Source organism: Cyanistes caeruleus, chromosome 1 (genome assembly GCF_971803275.1).
Source record: "Cyanistes caeruleus chromosome 1, bCyaCae1.hap1.1, whole genome shotgun sequence".
In the NCBI taxonomy this organism is placed as follows: Eukaryota; Metazoa; Chordata; class Aves; order Passeriformes; family Paridae; genus Cyanistes; species Cyanistes caeruleus.
In genome coordinates this window covers 66,752,621-66,776,801 of record NC_141701.1, presented here as the reverse complement: position 1 = coordinate 66,776,801, position 24,181 = coordinate 66,752,621, and the positions used below count along the sequence as shown (strand labels likewise).

Below are 24,181 nucleotides of genomic sequence, written 5' to 3'. Positions count from 1 at the left end.
ATGCATCAGAAGCATTTTCATATCCATCACATGGCTACTGCTAAACTCTCCATGTATGGATGTTCAATATGATCCTATTTGCAAGCTGCCCTGTCTCAGCTGAGCACTTGTGGGCTTCCTCTTGTTGTGGAAGAGAGGAGTAGGCACTAAGATGACTGATTCCTTCAAGGGACACTGCAAAACACCTTTCTTTATGAGTTTCAGGCTCAATCTGTTGGGTTTTTTTTGCAGACTTTTTTAGATGAGTATTGGTTGTGCACTGAGACCAGGAAGCAGCTACTTATAAATCTAGTTTTATGTTAGGTATTACCCAAGTTACAGATTTCAGCATGTCTGGGTGAATGGATGGATGGATGGCAGTTACATCTCAAAATCAATACAGATGCTGTCAGTTGGAACATGTGTATATAAGAATATTTTCCAAGCAGTCCTTTTCAGGCTAAGGAAAAGCACCACAGTGTATTTAGGGATTTTTCTCTTTTTTTTTTTTTTTTTTTTACTTAAGATATTAATTTATTTAGGTAGAATCTTGAGTGTCCAAGAAAGGAGGCTTTTTTTTGTTGTCATTTTTGTTTATAACAACAAAGAGCAAGAGAGAGAGGCAACATTAACAGAAAAAATGCTTCTTTATTAATGTTTATGGAAGTTGGCAGAAGAAAATGGACAGCAATACAAATGTTGTATTGCTGAATTAAATGTCCCATTTCAACAAATTGAACATTATTTGCATGCTTAATTGTTGCTCTTTGCCTGATTGACCAGGAAATATCCCTTGTTCTCTATCCACGCGTAGCTCCAGTGATATACAAAAATCCAGGGGAACTACCAGTACTGGAAGGGGGCAGTTGTGCTGCTTTGATAAATTAGCTATGTCCAGTGTTGGAGCAAGGCTGTAGTTTGGATTGGCAGGTCTGATAGCTCTTTGGCTGTATTTTTATTATTCTCTCCTCCCCTTCAAAACAGCCTCTGTCATTATAGACAGCTACAACAAAAACAGTTCATTCCTGTGATGAATAAACATAAGTTGTGTTAAAAATCTGCTTTTATTTAAGGACACATTTATCAGTAGGGTAGAGACCTCAATTTATCTGATGCCTTTATGTTGTTTTGCTTCTCTTTTTTATTTTGAAGTGCATTTATTGTGTTAAAAACTGATTAAGAAGCAATACCTTAGAGAGCAATCCTTTCAGAAGGAAAGCTGCCACATTTAAACAGAACTGTAAAATCCATGAACTAAAGGGAAAGTTTAAGTATTTTGAGCCACACTGACAGCAGAAACTGAAAATATTGAGATCCTTTTTCATATGAAAAGAAAAAAAGGCCTTATGTTATGCAATGTATAATTCAGCTTTAAATTCAATGTGTGTTCCTTGGGAAGTTGTCAGTTAGGGTGAAATTTTTAGGAGTGACCTAGTAAGCTGCAATAGTTTCATAACAAACTGCTGCATGTTCCATAAGGAAAACAAAACAGACTGAACAAAAAGTAAGAAATTATGGGAACAGCAAGGGACAAGAGTCTTCAAATTATTCCTGTACTCTTACAAGTGTTCTAGAAGATTTGAGGATATTTGGGCTAAAAGGGGCCTTAAAATCTTGTCTGACTTGCTGTAAATCATAGGCCACAAAACTGTTCTGCTTCTACCCTTACTTCGATATGTAGTTTACAAAAAGGTATTGAGTTCTGACTTAAACATATGAAAGTCAATGACATCAATCCTAACCAATTTCCTTCCATCTCCTTCAGTGTTTCATCCCATTATTAGCCATATCTACTGAATACAGAATTCAAAAAAATAAAAAGGCATTTTAATTCAGATGCATTTTTAAACAAAAATGTTGTGTGGTGTGTGAGATAGCAGTCCTTGTTTCGCTGTCTTGTGCAGTGGATTAGTTCTTCGTTTCTTCTGTGCTGTCCTAATTTAACAGCCAAGGACTTGAGGACTTCTACTGTGGCTGTTATGGGGTCACCCATCAGCCAGGTCTTACACTCCCCTCAGCCCCACCACTGATGCTTGTCTTTTGTCTCCCTGTACAGAAAATCCTGACCATGATCCCAACCGAGGAGGAAAAGCAGAAGATCCAGGAGGCACAGCTGGCGAATCCCGATGTCCCCCTGGGCAGCGCTGAGCAGTTCCTTCTCACCCTCTCCTCCATCAGTGAACTCTCTGCCAGGCTCCAGCTCTGGGCTTTCAAGATGGACTATGAGATAGTGGAAAAGGTGAGGGAAAGCACAGGGATGGGTGGAGACTCTTCTGAGGCTTTGCTTAATCTTTCCCTGACCTTGGTGTTGTATGGACCTTTTGAGGAAATGGTAAATGGGTCGCTTTTGTTTCAGTGGCCAACCAGGAAACAGCTAAACTGATCCTTCATAATCTCTTCCTTCTATAAAAGAAAATTAAGAGATTATGTCTTCCTTCCTTTAATTAGTCAGTAATGATATTGAAACAAAGAAGAGGGCTAAATCTCTGCTACATCTTCTCCAGATGTTGTTATTCAGGAAATTCTTACTTCAGAGCAATGAGAATTTTTCTTTGGTAAAGATTGAGTGAGAACTACCATATTTAGTCTTACATCATGAGAGTATTGACATTACATCCATTTGAACTAAGGAAAACACCACCCATCAAGGTTTTCTTGTTTATAGCTCTCAGAATTCTAAACACAAGACAGTTCAGGTCAGTCACGCACAGTTGTTGCCACTTTCTCCATGGATGGCATTCATTCAAAGTGCACTATAGTTGACATATCTGTCAAGAATGATGAATCACAGGCAAAAATTTTTTAAAAAGAGGGTAAAATTTTGGTGCATAGATGAGACAGAATGAAACTGTGTAGGGGATTTCAGGTACTTGCTGTCTTTTACACGGTCTTTCAGGAATCTCTGCACAGGAGCTTCATTCTGGCTGCATTTCTGGTGCATGCCCCTGGCATTGCCATTAAAGCAGCTCTCTCCTCTCTAGTTTTGTATATGTATCTGTGCACATAGGTGTGTATTGGAAAATCATTATAACTGTCTGATATGGATTCTAAAAAGTGGGACATGCTTGTGAAAATGTGTTATGTTCTGCTAGCAATGGTTGTTTGATGAGTTGTACAACAGTGGATTGAATTGCTGGTGATACTGTCAAGATTACTCAACCTTTACTTAATTTTCTTAGATGTTAGGACATGCAGTTACATGAATACTCAGGATTTTTAATTGGAATGTTTTAGTATTAGCCATTTACTTTTCTGACTTGTATAGCAAAATACTTGTATCTGGCATGAATACTTTTTAGCCAGTTTATTTTGTTTGGTTGGTTGGGTTTTTTTCACTCTGGTATAGCTATTTATTCTGCTTTGAAGTTACCACGTGGATAAATTGTAACTTTCATGTAAACTGTGTTGGCTGTAGTTGTTAATCTCTGCCTATACCTAGAATTTCTAATGTACTCTCAATCAAAAAAGCAACATTTAAAGCACTGTAAAAAGCTAAAGAAATTCCTTTTGCCACAAAGTTAGTTAATTTATTGTCAGCTAAAACCGATGTAGAATGGATGCAGTACAAAATGTCTGAAATACTTAAATTACTCAAAGAAGCAACAGCTGTAGTGGAGAAAAAAACATTTTTATCCCTGTTTAAAGGTAGATAGGACTAAGCACAGTACTTATCATAAAATGGTAGATGACATAACATGTGCTAAGGGTGATGAAGTATGAGGAGCACACGATAAACCTAGCAGACAAGCATAGATAGGACAGACAGCTTGGGTCTTGGGTGAGGATGAAGAAACAGGATCAGACATCAGGGATGCAAGGGAGAGTGAGCACCTGGGTGTCTCCAGTAAGAAAAAGGTTAAGGTCAGAGTTTAAGTTCCAGGTAACCAGTAAACCTACACATTATTTAGACTGATATAAGATACTGCGATACTCAGTTTTAAAAAATTAAGTCATTTGCATTAGTAGTTATGAAGAGATGCTTGAGTGGCTAACAAATATTCTTCTGTTCTTGAAACTATGGTTTTACAGAAGATGTGTCTGCAAAGGGGAAAACTCTTCATGAAACTTAGGTCCCAAGTCACTTATCTCCACAGCTTTTGCCATTTTTTTTTTTTTTTTTAGTCTGGTATTTGCTTGATCTTTTCTTTTTAAATCTTATTTTGTAATAAGGAAAATTCAAGTAGTTCAGAATGCATTCATATTATTTACCAAGTCACATATATTTTATGTAAGATAGGAGTGCTGTTATTTCCATAAGGCTGGAAGTTTTAGATGGTCCCTGTTACCAACAGTGTGAAATACCTGAGTTATTGGTAAGACCAGGGTTCTCATGCATGAGACTCTTCTGCTAAATTGGCAAGAACAGAGTTCTGCCTAAGCAGGTTTTCGCTTCATCTCTGACAACCTGAAAGAACGAACATGAATTGTTCAAGAAAAGGGTCGAGTGATACGTTGTTCATGTACATGAAAAGCTTTTCAGGCATAATAAGAGAAATCATCTTTCTTAGCTTGAATTTAATTAACTAAAGCAGGTCAGGGTACATTTGTAGGGAGCATCCTCAGACTGTGAGGGCCTGAACTGGATGAATAAATACTCACTCTTTGCTCTCTATAGAAAACTTAAAAAAGAAAAACTCTTTCCAAATTATTTGCTTGTTAATGTGTATGCTCCTTTGAAATGTTAACTTATAATGCTTACTGAAGGTCATTAGCAGAACAGGAATTTCTGTCTCCTTTCTTTTGGTGTCCAAGTTTAAATGCACAGCCAGAAGAGGTTAAAAAAATTGCACTGTGTTGCTACTCATTCCTCATATGGAACTACTAATTATGCAGATATTGTCAAATTCTGCTATCTCAGAAGGAATTTAAAGGTCTTAAATATGGAATAGAAACTTTGATTTTTATTTTTATTAAGGTCAATGAGGCCAACTATATTCTTTCTGCTGACAACTTTAAAGATCACAAAATTAATATAAGCGGGTGTAGAAATGAGAAAAGTACAATGAGTTGAGTTCATGTATGCACCAAACATTTTTCAGGCATTATGAAGTGTCTTTCAGACAGAAGTTCTGGACCAATCAAATTTCATTCAAACCTAATTTTTAGCTGAAAAATAAAAATGTGGTAGCCAAGGATATGAGGTAGCTCTGCCTTGTCTATCTGCCCTCTTTAGGTAGAAGGTGAGTTTTATAGGGAGCAAGAGTGGGTAAATGTGAAAAAAAACATAAATTTGTCTCATTGTTTTGTATCTTGCACACTCTTTTTTATTATTTTTTAATCCTACAATAGAATAAGAAATAAAGAGTAATAATAAATGTGTACTATATGCAAAAAATTCTAAGCTCAGATAACTTGTCTAAATGACTAAATGAAGGGCTCAGTGTGGCCTGGTTTGGAAGCCTCTTATGACACCTTTTTATTCACCTGGAGAATGTTTTAAATTGGTCTTTTAGGAATGTTTATTTGACAGGTTGAAAATTGATCTAAATGAAATAGTTCAGAAGACCATGTTTACCACAGATTCAGAGCAGTTTGAGTTATCCCATAACGCAACAAAACAAACTAAATCAACTCTGGCTTTACAGCAACTCAAAGAATGCTGTGCAGCAGTTTCATTTTTGTTGACTGATAAAGTCTTGGATTATTTAGTGCCTCTCCTCTGATGTATAAACTACTTAGCTTACTATCTCATCTCTTAATTTGTCTTGAATTTGCCATATTCTTTTCAAGAGACAAATTGTTCTGTAGTGACTAGAAATGTGTTTCATTCATCTTTTATGGTAAAATATCACTGCAGTTGTTGAAGGAACCATTGTATGTCTCCAAGAAAGTGAAGTTCTCAGTTACTTTGCCTCTTGGTCTAAAATAGCATCTTAATTTAGCTTCTTGGCTCATAAAGAGTAAAACAGTTTGGGAAATTGGGAAAAAAAGTCTCCCTGCCCATGGCACAGGGGTTGGAACTAGATGATCTCCAGGTCTTTTCCAACACAAACCATTCTATGATTCTGTGAAAAGAATGCTGCTCATGGATGCTTAGAATGGCATTTGAAGATAGAAACAATGTGAACTGTTATTGTGCATACAAAATAAATAACCCTGGGCCTCACACAGAGACATAGAAATAAGTTCTGTCAGCTCTATTACCCTCACTGTCTTCCTTTGAACTCTCTGGTGTAGCTCATTTCCTGAGCTAATGGAACAGAATTTATGATTTCAAATCTTACCAGTATGCATGTCTCAGATAACATGTGTGGATGGAAGATGCATTAAATTAAAAGATTAAAATGAGACTATTCGTAAAGCTTGATGTTTATGGTAGGTTTGGGGTTTTTTGGGGTTTGTTTTGTTTTGTTTTGTTTTTGTTGGTTTTTTGGTTTTTATCACAAAACAATACCTAAAACAGAGAAGTGGCTATCGTTTGAAGAAAGCTGTAGGGTCAAGCTACAAATGTTAAGTCAGCAGGGTTTCTAACTTTTTTATTTGTTGCTCAAAGTTTAGAAAAAATACTTTTAAGAAGCTTTTTTATCAGTCAGGGCTTGGGTGTGTTCATGTGCATTGCCCTGTTTGGAATCACAGGATAGTTCCCAGAACAAGTAAGGCAACTGCATTCATAAAGAAACAACAGTAGGAAAATATTTTATGTACTTTTTTTGCTGTCCTTGCATGTGATTTATTAGCTGGAACATGGAAGAAAGCCAGCACACATGGCCAGTTTACACTCTGCAAGACGCCAGTTCAGGAACTTTTTACAGTAATTAATCTAAACCATAGAATTAAAAACTAACCTTCACTTTCTTGTTTCTGTTCTTATGGTAGGAAGTTGCAGAACCACTGCTAGACCTGAAGGAGGGAATGGACCAACTGGAGCACAATAAAACTTTGGGGTTTATCCTTTCTACTCTACTAGCAATTGGGAACTTTCTGAATGGAACCAACGTAAGCCTCACATCCCAGGATTTCCCCTGCAGCTTTTTCCCTCAAAAAAAAAGAAGTCAAAACCATTGTGAAAATTGCAACCCGCTATTTATTTTGTACCAGAAAAGTAATTTAGGGAATAGAACGTGCTTTTATTGCGTGTTAGGGTGCTTTGTGTTGTGTGTTGCCTCTTTCAGCATAATCTGAAGGAAATGTGGAGCTAAGCACTCTTCTAGTGTGACTCCCTTAAGTGTAGTGTTGATGCTTTGCATTCAAACTATGAGAACTGTGTCGTGGGTCATTTCACTGCAGATGGACTGATTTTAGGCTTAGTCTCCAGCGAGTTAAAAATTAATAAAAGCAATAAGTTTCCTCTCCTGCAGGATTCCTCTTCTTCTTTCCCCTCTGCCCCTTATTGGTAATCATTTTTGTCTACTAATCTGCGTGGGAAGGAGTAAGCATTTTTATTTTTAATTTCTTCTTTTTTTTTTTTTTTTTTTTTCCTTTTCAGGCCAAAGCTTTTGAGTTGAGCTACCTCGAGAAGGTTCCAGAAGTCAAGGACACAGTGCACAAACAGTCCCTCCTGCACCACGTCTGCACTATGGTGGTAGAAAAGTTCCCAGACAGCACTGATCTTTATTCAGAGATCGGGGCCATCACTAGGTCAGCCAAGGTATGTCCAGTAGGTAAATACATCTATATGTACATTTTTATAAAACCTCTTGGAAGGGAAATATTTAGGATTTTATTCTATTCTTTGATTTTTTGATCCTTCCTGGATGCAGCACTATTTATGAATGTGTATTAATTTTGTCATTTTCACTGAATTTTAAAGATGCCAGTACTCTCATTTCTGAACTTTATTTCTGTCTGTCCCAAGCTTCCCTCATCAGTGCACTCTCAGGCAGCCATTCGTTATGACAGCCATTTTAATGTTAGGTACATTATTAATGTATGTAACTATTAGGAACTATTTTCAGGTTAAAACTTTATTTGGCAATTATCTTCAAATATATTTATTGTGTCATTTGGGGGAATCTCTTTTTTAAGGCAGATGCCTGATTGTATTTTAAATCCAGTGGAAGGAATTAATTTTTTCTAATTAAATTGTTTCCAGAATTAAAAGACTTCTTTAAATACTTGGTTTAACTCTCGGAGTCACAGAAGGGCTGGGGTTGGACCTCATCACATGATTTAGTCCAACCTCCTACTAAAGCAGGTTCACCTAGAGTGAGTTGTAGAAGAAAAGTCTCTGTGGGTTTTGAGCATCTCCAGAGAAGGGGACTCCACAGCCTCTCTGGGTACCCTTTTCCAGTACTCTGTCACCATCAAAGTAAAGTTTCCTACATTACAGTACTCCTTTTCTGTCCTTCTCCTGAAAATAATGTTCATGGTTAGGAGTTAGGGAACATAAATAGAAATAAAGGAAACTTGTGGCAGCACTTCTTGTCAAAAAATGGTAATTCCCTGGTTATTGCATAGGTCTGGTCAATGGCTCAATGTGGTATAAAGATTATTTATTACTGCTGTGAGCAGGCATATTAGGAACTCTGTAAACTCACTGGATCTCTCAGAGTGTGGGATTTCATTAATAACCCTTAAAAATAGTACATTGCTTGATTAATGGAGTAAACATGGGAGATAGCAAGCATAAAAATTCTCTTCAGGGATCATGTCTGAGAGAAATGGTAATAATTACAGTAGGTAATTGTGGTGTCCATCTAGTCCAGTGTCTTGATTCAGACAGTGGCCCACACCAGCCTTGACAGAAGAGCACAAGAATTTTCTAAGGAAATGAACGATTTCTCCTTGAAAAATGTAATTTCATGAGCCATTATTCTCATTATGTGCATCAAATAGAGGAATGACTTCTTTTCCAAAAGCCACTTTATTTAAATGTTTGGAATGGAGCTGGAGAGTGTGGGGGCAAACAGAGCTTCTTTGCCCCCACAGCCCAGGACATCTCTATAATACAATATATTTTTTAAAACTGCAGAAATGAAATCTTATTTTGGCTCCTAGTGCAGTTCTTGCAACAATTAATTCATAATCTATTTTTTCCTGTTGTTCAAATTGCCAGTTTCATGATTTACTGTCTGAATATACTGAACAGTCAAAGTATTATTTCTCTCTAATTAACCGAATAACTTAGGTTGGGAAGGATCTCTGAAGGTCATAGGACCCATCACCCTCTTCAGTGCAAGACCAAATTAAACTAGGCTGTTCAGATCCTTGTCCAAGTCTTAAATGATCCTTTTATATCTTTTTTTTAGGAGACCATTTCCACACTTTTCCTCCTTCTTACTTTTTTAGAATGTGTTAAACAATAGCAAATACAGTATTCCAGCCTCTCTTATCAGTGTCACATCTTAGTGTTTGTCCCTTCTGCTGCCTTTTGTAAGATGTTCTCTGTGTTCTTTGCCTGCTGCTCCCCTTTGGACCCCCGTTGTCCCAGGGCAGTTCCCAAGGACATGCAGGCAGTCTGCTGAGCTGACAGAGCATTCAGAACTCTCAGAGGAGTCAGATACTGCTCTGTGCTGTGCACTTCATTGCGGTCAACAGCAGTGACTGTGAGCTGCTGAAGAAGATTCACTGCTTATCTCTCAAACCCCTAATAATCTTCAGTCAGGACTAATCTGAATAATTTCCTGCCATCTGTAGTTTTTACCCTCTGGATGTGCTTCCTTGTTTCCAGATAATTTTGAAATACAAAGTACAAACCATGAGATGCCTGTTGTTAGCCATTTCAACAAATGAGAATCAATGTGTATTTCTTCTTTTCTTTTGCCCTCTTAACCTCACAATTCATATGTGGCCTCCCATGAGGCTCTTGAAAAGATTTTTAAATTTAATTTTATTTGAGTATTCTTATCTCTTCCCTATTTTATAAACATTTGGAATATACTGGTTATTTTTATGTATTAAGTTTCCTGCACTTCATCCTTTCAGCCAAATTACCAGATACTGGACCTCTGCATCAACTTTGCTGCTTTCCTAGGGATAGGCAAAACTTCTGCTAGCCTCTGATTTTCTAAGTTACCAAGTACAGTTTCATAAATATTCATACTCATTTTAGCCAGTGGCTCAATTTCTTTCTTTTAATTGATATCAGAATTATTATATTCTACTTGTTTACCGCTTTGTAAGATATTATTTCTCTCCAACATGTGTTTCTGCTAGTAAGGATTAAACCTTTCTATTAATTCACATCTATTGAAAAAATAATATAGAAAAATGAAAGGAGGACCAGAATTGTTTTTCCCCCAGCATCCTCTGTGGTGAAGTTGGATGAAAAGAAGTCATCTTGCTTCCCTTCTCTAATTTTTGTCTTCTTCAGTTTCATTCATCCCCAGTGATCCAGGACCTCCTACATATTTCCTTTTTTTTTTTGATACCATAAAGGAATGTGTGTCTTTTGTTTTATATCCTTAGATATTTTATCTTTAGATTTCATCTCTTTTCTCCTGGTTTTCCTCTTGTACAGCCCATGTTTAATCTCTGATTTATTGCCTTCAGTGAGTTGGGTTTCTCATGTTTGGAAGATACTGACTTTCCCATATGTTTTTGTTTTTGTTTTTGAGTGATTCTTACTTTCTTAACATTCAGGTATATTGGTTTCTCGTTTCCTGCTTCTTCTCTTTGCTAAGAAGTTATTTCCTTTTTTTCTTAGATTGGGATCAAGTTAATCAATAAGAAGAAAAATTGCCACAAGAGGGAAGAGCCTTTATTTTCCAAAATTCTCACCACCATGTGTGGTTCTCCCAAGTGGCTCTTCTATTTTTCAGTCATAGAAAGTGGAAGAAAGCTTAACCTACTGCTGTCACCTAAAAAAAAACCAGGTTTAAGAGCGTGCAAAATTGAGCACAGTCTTTCAGTCTGTGGTTTGCTGATCCAGTGGCCCTGCCCAAAGCGGACAAAAATCTAAAAAGGCCAGACAAAATCACATTAAGAGAAATTATAGCCTTAACCTTCCCCGTGTTGCCCAAGGTCTCCCTCCTTGGGATGTTCCTGCATGTGTTAAACCACTGATGGATTACTGTAACAAGCTCAATTCCCACTTGATCGTAGCTACCACAAATCAAAGAGTTAGGATGTGGAAGCCATCCAAGCTGCCCTCTTCAAGGGAATGGTCACAGACAAGGCGAAATCTTGGTTTAGGAAAGCTGACAGGAAAGGAGAACTAATATTTCACTGTGGATTAGGCTGTATTTTGAGCTCTGTTTTGCCAACCAACATCTTTCAGAAACCACTAGGGCTAAACAATTTCCATTCTGTAGATAAACAGAGATGCCCCTTCCCCTGAAATGCACATCATGTAAGAATTTCCTGAGCATTAATTCATGAAAAAAACCCAAAAACATAAAGAAAACAGGCTGCGCCACCAAAAAGGAGCTAGAAAAAGCAGAAACAAAATGGTATAATTATTGCAAAACTTGTGGCTTTTTACTGAAGGACTGAAGTCATAAATGGCACCAAAAAAACAGACACAAGTGAAAATATTAGAGAGTAAATAGAATTCTAGATAAATAGAAACATTTATAAAGTCATGCACAGCACAGATTATTTAGTATCACATGATTAAAATCACTTGCCCTTTTTATTTTCTTGATGTTTTGTTTATTTCACTGAAGTTGTACCAGAACTGATATACCTAATACTGGAGTAGACCCTCAGATTTCTGCAGTTAAGCTCAAGTGTTGTTCTTAGAAATTTCCTTAAGAAGTGGTTGCCTCAGCCCCAGTATTTTCTCTGTTAGGGAATAAAAAAATGTGTCTTTATTAGAAATGTTCATCTTCTCTCTCTAACCCAAAGATACCTGTGCATCTAAAAGCTGGCCAGCTCCATAGAGCAAGCTATAATTGCCATTTTCTTCCCCTAATTTTAATTTACTTACAAGTAAAAATTCTGTCTGGTGTTTAACCCCTGCAGCAAGACACTTGGGCACAGGATACTTGCAGCTACTAGGCAGTGGGGAATCAGGCAGCTTTTAAAAGTAAGAAATAAAAGATGTTAGCAGCATGGGAGGGGGCGAGGATTTTTGCTGATAGGAATGAACTTCAGATGAGCCTCAGGCATACACAGGGGGGAAGGAAGAAGAAAGAAGCCTACAGCTGCCTGCCCTCCAAGGACCTTAGGAGAAAGGAGCTGGCTGGGACAGAAGTAACATTTGACATGCTATAGCTTCTGCCTGATACATTGGAAAGCAGAAAAAGGACAAAAAAAAAAAAAAAAAAAAAAAAGGAAAATCATGCTGCCTCCTGTACTCTTTCAGTGGGGTTTCTTCTCATGTCTCGCTTGACAGAAAGTATTTGCATGCAGTTATCATTCAAGTATGTTTTCCCTACATTATTTCAAACAAAAATAAATACCAAAAGTCAAATTTTATTTTCCATGGAAAAAAAGTCCAGGAATGCAAGGTTTCTTGCAGTCATTCCTTGTGATGCCAGCAGCTACCCCAGATCCTGGCATAGGCTAGCAGGAGCAGAGGTGAAAGCAGAGCAGGGAATGGCAAATCCTGCTTGCTGCAGGGCAGACTGGGGCAAGGGGGAAGGAGCTTCCATGGTAAATCAGACTTTGAGGTTGTATCTCAAAGAGAGCAGATGGATTTTAGCACATGTGCCTGATGGCAGTGTGGTAACATTCCAGGTGAAATGACTGCAGGAATTGTTGTGGGTGACATAACACCATCTGAAGGGACCTGCATCACCACTGTGTGGTATGGCTCCCCTTTGTCCCAGATTGTGGGAACTGCTATACAGCATCTGTGAAAAAGATCCCATGTACTTAGGGAGTAAAATGCAGTACAGATGTGTATATAATTGGGCAAACTCCTCTGGTCATACCTCAGTAAGCACCTCTGCCACCTCTGTCCTTTAATTTTTCAGTATTGGGTTGATTCAAGTGTTCTCATTTCCAGAATTATTTTTGCAGGATTCCACCTCTTACCCTAGAATTAGAAATGTCTGGGCAGAACCTTCTTTATATATTACTTGCTTTAGAGAGCTGGCATCTATCTCACGTAAAATGCATGCCCACAGTGTGCAAGTCAGACTAACAAGGGTCCTGGGATAATTCTTGTGACACTTGGTGAAGGAAGCCAGTCTGGAAATATTAGAGGAGACAGAGTTTTGAATATACGCCACAGAAGGTCGCTGCTCTCAGATGACAGCATGTTTGCAAGGAGAAATTCTCAGAATTTCCTTTGGCACTGAACCAACTCAGGAAAAGAGGAAGATTTCATGTTCCCTGCCAGAACGCATCCCTGTAATAATGTGAGAATGGACGGTCTGACCCTAAATTATAAACAGCTCAGACTAGACTGTGGTGTGCTGCAGAAACTATCTTGAACTTTGAAAAGAGAAAGCTTGTGTGTGGTTATGTATATCTTTCTATGAGGTACAATAAAATAGTTATCATTTTATTGTGCATTTAAGGCAACATGTCATTGTGAAAGCATCAATCTTCTCTTAAAGTGACTAAGATAAAAATGCAGAGATCCAAGTCTTCCTTAAAAAATAACTGGATTTTATACGTTCACCACTATAAGAAACAAGCTATAGCAAAAACCAAGAGAGTATCAAACAATAGAAGCCTTGTACGATTATGCTGAATCTAGGTAATAAGTTATTCACTGGCCTTCAGAACAAAACTTTGGATAGAGTGATTTTGAAAATAAGTGTTTCATCAGTTTCCATTCATTCAGTTGTTTTGGGGTTTTTTGCTTCAATCCAGTTGTGACATCTTTGACCCTGCTGAGGAGCTGAATGTCAACATAGGAGACAGGAAACGTGAGGGTATTTAGGTGCAGCATCTTTGACTTCAGGATGGTTTTGTACTTGCAGCAGTGGGGGAGCTTAGCCCAAGGACTAGAAGAGATTTAGCTGGAAGAGGAAACGTGTTTGTTAAGCACATTCCAAGGGAAATGTGAAGGGAAAGCTGAAGAAAAATGACCTCTTATCTCACAGTGGCTGCGGTTGTTTGTGGTGCACGGTTGTGCATACCTGGAGTTGTACATGCTGCCCCGGGGAATATGTAGTAGAAGGCACTTTAGGTTTGAGCTACTGCATTTAATTCCCAATGTTACCTCAAAGCAGCCATTCCTCTCTCTTCCAACAAATAATAAAGTGTGCAATTCCTGTGTGGCCATGAGGTATTCGTGGCCACACAGAGGAATAACATCCCCACCCAAAGACCAGAAAGGCTCCCTGATCCATGTCCTGCCTGAATGACTGGAGTATGGTCTAGTATTTCATGAATGAGAAAGTTCTAAACTTTTATACATGGCATGTGATATTGGATGGAGTTGAACTTGAAAAAAATAGGCCTTGTAAGGACCAATGTTCAGGGAACCAGAACGAGCAGGGAAGTAAATGCTGAGCCATTTGATGCTGGTAGCAATTTCTCAGTCAGGTGAAAAACATACACATGTGAGAACAGAAGCTGTTTGGGCAGTAGATATGTCATGAGGTACTGAATTCTCAGCCCAATTGAATGAGAAATTTGGTAGAATTCTTTTTATTTTTGTTGTTTATGGTAAAGTCATCTGCTATAGTAGCAAGCAGTAAATAGTGATATAAAGTGATTAAAGTGAGTGCTGTTGTTTCTGGGATGTGATTTGAAGGTTCTATTCTTTGGTCTGAGTGGCATGTGCAAAATGTGGTACGTTAAAGTGAAAAATAGATTTTTAATTCTAAAGTTGCCCATGAATGAGTTTAGGGCAGTGGTTTGATGGGCTGACTCTGCAGGGCGTTTGTCACATAAACTTGTCTTTACATCCTGTTTGCATATACTGTCTCTGGCTCCTCCTCTCTGATCAAACAGTGTCTACTTAAGGCACTTCTCAGAAGACTGAACAGTGGGCCTAGCAAGAGGTTTCACAGATGCCAATAGTTCTGAATATTTTTTAGCTAGTGTGATTGTGAATGGAGAGGAACCTGGCCACAGAAAGGAGGAACATATCAAATATATCCCAGAACCATTTAGAAACGTTTAGAAAGTTGTTTTTTCTAAATTGGTTTACAAATCAAAATAAACATTTCATAGTGTTTGAAAGAAAGGGCATTCCTATTTTGCATAACAGCCTAAGACCACTCATTCATTTTCCTGCAGAAAAGAACATGTATTAATTTTATAAATTTTAGCAGAAGGTAACTATGCAGGACCAGCAGGCTGCATGTATTTTGCACATATACATACTGAGGATAAAAAAGAATATATGTTTCCACCTTCCTCCAGACCCTTGGGCAAGGTACAACATCTGTACGCTACTGTCCAGCAAGAAAGCTGTAATGACTACTTCAGATTCCTGCTTCCTTTTATTCAGTGGAGCATAGATATAAAATAATGCCACAGCAGTTCTTGTCTGAGTACCTCCTATGCCAAGCTCTCCTGGAACCTCAACTCACCTGAATTCCTTCTTAGTCCCAGCACGATCATCCAGCTGCAGGCAAGAATTGGTGCCTCTTTCCTTTCAAGAAAGAAAGCACAAAAAAGGAATCATGTTTCTCTGCTATTATACATCATTAATTCCTTCAGTTAAATGTTGGAAATAATCACATAAATCAGAAGGTGTAATCAATCCATGCTCCCTTGGCCATGCTATGTGAACTGGTTAAGAGGTAGTATGGTATTACAAATGCCTTTTTATGTTTTCTTTATACATACTATATTGCATAATTGTCATTATTCCTCCACACAAGTTTTTGTTCTCCTTGTCATATGAATGAACTCATGATAGAGGATCTCTTGTAATTGGGATTTCTCATCACTCTTACCATTATATTTGTATAGAACACCCTAAGCAGAGCCACAGACCTGGAGCAGACTGAAATGTAATGCATTCTGTGTCTACACACACAACTGGCACTGACGAAATAACATTTCATAAAGTATCAGGGGTACCTGATTGAGAAAAACTGGAACTTTAATATTTCACATGAGGATTTTTTTCTGCAAGTAAAACATTTCTGTCAGTCTTTCAGTCATTTCTGCAAGTAAAGCATTTCTGTCTACAAGCAAGTGACCAAACTAGAGAGTCAGCAGACAGACAGTGCATGAAAGTTTGGCACATTCTTTCAGGCACTGAACAGTTTGCTTTTGGACAGGTACATTATCCAATATTGGAATTCCTACTTTACTCCTTCCAGGAGTTCACAACTTCTGCTTGAGCATACCTGTGCTGCACAGAGGTTTATTCCAGGAGAGTTCAGGTGGTTCTGGTCATGCAGTTCTTTTTACTGCAGTCTCCTTAGGACTTATGCAGAGGGCTGATATTTTTTTTTTTGTGCTCAAAAAACTCATAAGTGTCCCTTAGCCCAACCTGCCAGCCCCCAACCCTGTTGGAACTTCCCACTCTTGTGAATGTGCTGACTGTTGGCAGATTTCAAGGGGCCAGGAATTCACCACATTCCCCCCCAGATTTGTTGTTCTCCAAAGACAAATCTTGAACCCCTACAGGCCTGAAACTCAGAGCTTTTTGATAGATTAAAACTCATTCTGTCATAAAATGTCATGAATTTAAATTTCTCAGCTATAGAGGCTGAGAGGCTTCCTCAGACCAGGTTGGATAATTCTTACTAAGAAGACCTAAGCCTTGGATTTTTTTTTTTTTCTTCCTTTCCATCAGGAATGCTAATATTTTTCCCCATGTGCATTTTGGATACACCATCTGTGGAGAGCAGCAATGTGTTTATCATCAACAGAGAAAATACTGACCTGCAAAGGACTTTTTTTTTTTTTCAGCATATGCATTGATATGGATATAAGGAAAGCAAATACCCCACAGCTGCTCCGCCTGCAGGGCTTTTCTGAATAGCAGAGTGGATCAAAGGATGTTTTTATTTCCTTGTGAAGAGGAAAAATTCATCACTTTATAAATCACAGCAAAAACAAATCAAATCAATACCAGGAGCTTTTTAATAATAATGCATTTCCTATGGCTATTCTCAGTATAGGTCTCAGCAGTGAATGCTGCACTCAGCTAAGAAGAATGAAATAAAACCTGCCCCTGACACTGGTTTTCATTTAGCATTATGGAGTATGAGACTGTAACATCCTAAGCACTGATACAGTGAAGTGGTATTGTAAAATAATTTTTCCTTTCTTCAGAATTCCAGAACATGTTGGGTAGTTTTATTTTTCTCATCTGTTGTGGCTGGATCATTGATGCACTCTTTTGAGTTGTTAGCAACATGTCCTGAGTGTCTTCTGTAAGAGTATTGCTGTTTCAACACCTTTTTTGGTTGATGAATAAAGGAGAAGCTCTCCCTCATCTTCTGTGGAATGTGTTGGCTTCTATCCTGATGAATGTTACTGTAAGGTGTAATTGTTTGTTTAACTGTGTTGAGAGACTTTCAGAGTTGTTATATGATCTCGTTACAAGCCAGTAAATTCGTATTGTATATCAAGGGATGAAAGTTAGTGCTGAGATCACTAAATAACACATACTTTCAATAGAGCTTTAAAAAATTCTGGCCCATGAATTTTGTGATTAGAACTACATCATCTATTAACAAGTCAGTGCATGACTAGGGAATAGATCCAAGTACTTCCTAAAATGGAGAACTGTTGGCGGGGTACAACAGTGAGCAGTAAACAGGGTATAAAAAGCTTTGAGTAGTAGAGAAAAGGATTAAGAAAAAGTTTTGTATTACCTCAGAAAGAACTGAGTCATGCAGTTGCTTGGTGCAAACATGAACTTACTAGCAAGGGAAAAAACACATCACAATATTTTTTTGTTTCTACTTTAGCTGTTAGGCCTCTAAGAATAAAACCAAATATATGTATGGGTATTTCAGTTTGCCTTACTAACATTACATGCCTAGACATGCTGTGATAGAGAAAGGTATTTTTTATTGTTTAAATAATAATTAATAATGTGAATTGATATTATGCTGCCACTACCTTGACCCTTTCATACACACAGATTGCATTGTTTGGTTATCCAAGTGTACAACTGCAGTGTTTTCACTTCAAGTGTCACCTTTTCTTTTCCTTTCTGTTTTTCCAGGTTGACTTTGAACAACTCCAGGAAAACTTATGTCAGATGGAAAGACGGTGCAAAGCATCATGGGATCACCTTAAGGCTATAGCAAAGCATGAAATGAAGCCAAGTCTAAAGCAAAAAATGTCTGAGTTCCTTAAAGACTGTGCAGAAAGAATCATAATCCTGAAGATTGTTCATAGAAGAATAATTAACAGGTACAGAATTATAATGGTGACAGAAATAACTTGATAGTAAATGACTTGATAAAGTTATGACATCATAAATATGTGTTTTATTAGCGTTTAATGCTTATTCCTGAAAGGAATATTACCGAGTTGTATATGGTGCATATTTTGTTATATAATCCCCATTAAAAAAAGATCCCCACTCCAAAAAGTTCTATATTTTTCACTAAAAAAAGCAATCATCCAGCAATCATTTATCCCCAAGATGCGATGGCTATGTCTTTTGCCTCCTAGTCCTCAAAACCTAGCAGCTTTATAGTTAAGTTGATAGATTTTCTGTTTATCCCTGGATTTCTTTTAAGGAGGCTTGCCTTACTGTCTAATAAACAAGAACTGACTGTAACAAAATAAATGAAGCTTTATTGACAAATTTATTATATGCAGAAGCTGAACCCAGTCTTGTACAACGAGCTCTTTTGTAGGCAGAAACACTCCTATTTGCACGATCTTCGACTATGTGTTTTATGCTTATACCAGCTGAAGGCAGAATTAAGATTCTTCTCCTTAGGATTTGCAGTTGGGTTTAATGAAATTGTGAGAGATTTTACGACTTCTGGATAATTTCCAAATTGCTGTGGTCAAAATTAAGACATGGATTTCAAATGATCCCAAATTTGTGGGTATACACTTGAGAAGTTGATTCAGCTCTTCTTTTGGTTTTGTAATGACTTAGGGTTTATGCCGTAAGTAAGCAAAATCCCAATTGCAATGAAAGGGAAGTGAATTCATTAGTTTCCTGTTGTGTTTATCATGTGCATTGTGCGAGTAAGATGAATATCAACTTTCTCCTCTGATATCCTGCAACTGCTATGATAGTTCTTAAAAATGTTTTCATAAACTTACATCTTTCTAGGTTTGGGAAGACTTTTTATCCTCAGGCATGTAGATGCACTTAAAAGGAATTCCCATACATTTTTGCACATTCAGTGTGCTGCTGTAAATCATGCAATATAGAAGCAATAGTAAAATTTGCAAATAGTGCAAAAGCTCTGAATGCCACAGAAGAAGTAAAACTGTGAGGGTGCCCCAAACTAACATACTTGGTAGATAATATAATTTTATGATCCATTTTGTGAACCAGAAATTCTTTCCTCCTTGTGTTTGCTAGCCTGTAAATCTGCATTCTTCTTGTCTAGACTTTGCCCAACATCCTAAGAGCCTCTTTGAAGTTGCTTGATGCAAATAAATAGAATTGAAACTTAATAAGTATTTTTTCTATAACTGAAATAAAATTGGTCATTGATGTGCCAAATTAGTCATATAAAGTGATGAAGTTCCATAAACATTTTATCTCCTGCATCAGCCTGGGAAAGTAGACTAGGATGAAGTTATCATAGGCTAGACTTTCATGGTTTCAATTATAAAACATACCAATGTTATGCAAAGCATCCATGAAAATTCTGGAGCACAAAGGAAATGATTGAAGCTAGTAAAGTAATAAATGGATTCAGTGAAATATAGCTGTGTTTTGTTTTTTTTCCAAGAGACCATCAATAAAGATTTTTTCCCTTTACATTTATAAACTCATTTTTTCCAGGTTTCACTCATTTTTGTTATTTATGGGCCATCCTCCCTACGCAATACGTGAAGTCAACATCAATAAGTTCTGCAAAATTATTAGTGAATTTGCTCTGGAATACCGCACCACCAGGGAACGAGTTCTGCAGCAAAAACAGAAACGAGCTAACCACAGGGAAAGAAACAAGACCAGAGGGAAAATGATAACAGATGTAAGTGGCAAATGGCATCTCCCATAGCATGGATTTTTAAAGCTTTCACTGAATGTGGTATATGAAGAGTTGTTACTCTATTTTTATTTTTAGAGGTCCTTGTTCTGTAAGTAATGAACTCTCCCCTATTAGCAGACAAAACTTGCAAGTCCTTGGTTGTGTATGTTTTCTTCATAAAAATATTTGCTTCATAAAAATGTATAGGACAAGAACAAACCGAAATTAATTATCCAAAAAGAGCTTCTCTGTGTGCTGCACAGTGGCCAGAATATCTAGAAGATATCAGGAGCTGTGTGTATCTGATCAGCCAAGAATATGAAAGATTAAAAAAACCCTAGAAATTAGACTCCTAATTGAGAACATAATTTAGATGATGAATCATTGTGGCCATTTAAGTGATTGCAGCCAAATATTAATGGATTTTTTCCTCCATCTTTGAATATTCTAATATAGTTTTGAGTCTTTGACATTTTATCTGTTTTTATGTCTGTATATATCTATATGAACATATACATATATTTCATGTGCATGCACAGAAATTTTCTCCTTAATTTTAAAGCACAGACCAGCCAATTTTATGGTAACAGACTACTTTGGGGTTCTGAAAGGATGGACAAATTTATGTCCACAGTAGATGTTCCTCTGCAAACTTCTTGACTGTAAGATTCTGTAAGATTGCATATTCATAGACTAAATTAAAATAAGATTAATTTTCTCAGCATAATAGGTTTTAAAATCCCCTTGATTTTTTTTTTTTTTTTTTTAAGTTGATGTAGTTTGGCTCAATCCAAATAGTATTAAGAAGTTCCAGTACTTAATAAAAGTTTCCAGCTGTCTCAAAATCCAGATCTGGAGTCTCGATTAAATGCAAGTTTTTCATTGCATATGAAGCTACCCCTGCCTTTGGCATGAAAAGCCTGAAGCTGATTACAGTTTTATGGCTCAGGCAACATGATTTAATATAAATATATAAATATATATATATGTATTGGGACTGACATGAATTAAGATTGTATTTAAGTCATTGACTCACAGTCAGTTGTTGATCTTTCCTGGCGATATCCTGTTTACATTTGGAAATCTGCCCCATCTAGACAAAATGTTAAACCTGCATTATTATCAAAAACTTTTTATTTTGGTGTAGTCTCAGGTTAAGGAAGAGGCTCTGATTTTATACAAAGGGTATAATGTAATCATACATATTTTCAAAACTACCACTGGAGAAGTGAGATTACTTTTTTCAATTGCTTCTTGGTTTTCCTGATGTGGTCTAAAGGAGCCAAAAGACAGCATTAACATTAAAGAGTTTTGTAAATTAAAATTTTCATTCCCTCACATAGCTTTGACACTTTTTACTGGTTTAAGCAAGACTGAGATGTAAAGGAGTTACTCTTTTCCTTAAATGTGTTCCTACCATTTAATGTAGTGTTTATGTATTATCCATCCAGAATAACTGCTGTGGCAGGACAAAAAGCTTGTCTGTATCGTGTTCCTGCAGAAAATGCGAGAGAGAAAGGAGTTCTGGTCAGCTGGGTTCAGGAAGCAGAGAAATGGGACTCTTTCAAACCAGAAAGTCTCAGGCTTGATAGTGAGTCAGCAAGGGGCAGAACCAGGGACAATGGCCATCTTCTGAAAATGGAGAGAAGGAGGCATCAAGGCCTTTCCCAGAACAAAAGTACTACTGGAAGAAGATCTCTTGTTAATCTCAAGATGATGTTGAGATTTGGCAAGAACTAAATGCCATCTGACAGCTAGTGTTACACCAAAAAATATCTTACAGATCTTAAAAAAGGGAGCATAGTTTGCCTAACTCTAATTTATAACTATAGAAGAAGCTTAGTTACTAGCTTGAAACCAAAAAGCCTGCACGAGTGAAAAACAGCAGTCTTTAAAACTGCCCTTACAGGAATGCTCTTTAAGGGAATTATTAATGTGGCCACATAGTTATTTCAGAACTTAGCTAAATCTCTTTCACCATAGCCCAGTAATATGGCCTCATTTACCTTTTATTTGAACTGCAGTATATGGTAAAACTGAATTCAAGTTGCATCAGACTATTTGTCACAGCTTCCTCTGACAACTTCAAAGTTGTATCTACCTCAAAACAAGTTTCCAAGTCAGCAGGATGGAAGATATTTATGTGTGAAGAATGATGAAAATGTGGAATTTTATTGTAGTTTTGTTTTGGCTGTGGTTTGTATCTGGTCTTGATTTTCTTAGTGTTTTATATTTGAAGGCTTGGAAAGGGGAGATAGATCAGTAATGCATTGACAGTGGTTCACTAGTTACAAAATACTGATAGAAGAAAGTTGAGATCTTGACATTGGAAAAAATTCTTTATAGAAAGTGGTTATGATATGCAGTAGTCATACAGAATCTTACTTTCTGTTTTTGGTGACCTAAAAGTATTGTGCAGTTATTTGAAATTTACCTCCCTGTCCTTTTGAAAGTTTCCTCAGGGTCTCATTTTTATCACGTCACAGGATACTGCTTTTAGGCAGACAAAGAGTAATTTTAACAAAAGTGTGAAAGGAATAAGCCAGAACCAACCCAGTTCTTAAGGAGAAGGGCTGTATCTCTTAAACATTGTACCCCCCCTGCAGACTTGGAAGGCAGAGGGGTGCTGGCTCTTTGCATGGAGAACTTGCATCAGCTTCAACAACTTCAGCTTCAACTGCTTGCAACAGCTTCAACATGGAGTAACACTGAGGAGCACAATGGGGAATAGTTCCAGTCTTTCTTTCAGCCTTTTACCACAGATACCTTTGTGTTTATATGTTCTTTAATAGCTGAAGTGGACTGGGCACTGTCAGTTTAAATCTTGGTGAATGTTGACTGGAGGAGAGGGCTAAGGAAAAGAGGAGAGCATTGCTTTGTCACAGTTCCACAGGGAAAACTGCCTAGCCTCTGTACCCTTATATCTGGCTTTAGCCAATGATAGTAATCATTTCAGGCACTCTAAAAATAACAAGCAAGCAAAATAGGGAAGAAATGCAATTATAGATACAAGTCTGAACTTTTATATTATTTTTAATAATAGTAGGTAACACAAGCATCTGTCTCCCAGATTCATGAAGCTCTGCTTTTCATGTTTCAATTCCAAAATTACTATGTAATAGACATAATATTTTGAAACAGCAAATCCACTGCACAGAAATGCTAGCCTAAAGGAAAAATGTGAGGGCAGGAGGAAGGGAAGGAGGGAGATCTCAAACTGTCCTCTAACATCCAATTTTTGATGACAGAAGAATCAAATGGCCATTTTTCCTTCAAATTAACATCTTGTGTCTGCAAGTGGTATTCAGTATAGCAATATTCTTTCAGTGCTTTTTGATAATATCACATTAAAAAATTCATAATTTATTGCTATTTCTCAGTGTTTTTATAATGATGACACAAGGACATACAAGGTAGAATGTATACACCAGAGTAAGAGCAGATTTCCTAGTGAAATATAAGGTTGATTCCTTTATTTTGCTGCTTTTACTCCTGTTGTCAGTATTTGCTAGAGGCAAATGCCTCTTCAGACATGGAAATATGAAGAGGGTGGTGAATTATATTTCCCGTGCACTGGAGTAGCTTTGGCTTTAGGACAGTGGTTCTAGGAGTGAGTGCTCTCCATGTGGAGCAGGAGGGAGAGAAATGGTAATGCCCAAGTACTGGAGATGAGCAAAGTCAAGCAGAGAAGTGCCCTTGAAGTGAGTCAACAGCAAATTATTCCCAGCTAGATTAAATGGGCTGGAAGGCCAGCAGCTGGGAATTTACCTGTAAAAATCTAGCTTGATATAAAGTAATACTATAATACATTTTGTTTGGAGCACAGACTTTGTAATGTGTGTTCTCTACTGTTTAACCTTGCCCTGACTGCCTTTTTGTATTGTTTAGCTTGATTGGTTCTCCTGCTGCCCTTTACTTATTAGCTGGATGAACAGAACAATATAATAGATTAGATGGTAGGTAGGTAGGTAGGTAGATAGATAGATAGATAGATAGATAGATAGATAGATAGATAGATAGAAGGAAGGTATTAGAATACAAGACTTTGTACTTCTTATTCTTTCTCTTTCTTACCTGTGACAAAAAGTGGACAGTGGTCCTCTTCAGAAGAATTGCTTTATAGAGTGACTCCCTGCCCCCCAGGGGATGGAAAAAAGACAAACAGATAATTTTAATGCAAAGGGAACATACCTATCATGATCCCTGTGCAAAACACAGTGCCTGTGTTTCTGTCAGTACCACTGTGTCCAAATTAGAATAAGCATCTCACTCTTTGCATAAAACATACCCTTAAAAAGTAATGTTAATGGGCTGCTCAGCAGTCACAGCTA

General features: G+C 37.3%; 1 protein-coding gene across 16 annotated transcripts in view; it reads left to right on the top strand.

Moving 5' to 3' along the window:
• FHOD3 (formin homology 2 domain containing 3) overlaps positions 1 to 24,181 on the top strand; it is a 372,401-nt gene that overhangs the window by 324,724 nt on the left and 23,496 nt on the right. For all 16 annotated transcript variants that reach the window (XM_086897050.1, XM_086897029.1, XM_086897020.1 and 13 more), the window contains 5 exons: positions 2,036 to 2,218; positions 6,796 to 6,915; positions 7,406 to 7,567; positions 17,903 to 18,093; positions 19,661 to 19,853. In XM_086897050.1, coding sequence (XP_086753176.1) covers positions 2,036 to 2,218; positions 6,796 to 6,915; positions 7,406 to 7,567; positions 17,903 to 18,093; positions 19,661 to 19,853 — 849 coding nt within the window. The remainder of the gene's footprint in view (positions 1 to 2,035; positions 2,219 to 6,795; positions 6,916 to 7,405; positions 7,568 to 17,902; positions 18,094 to 19,660; positions 19,854 to 24,181) is intronic.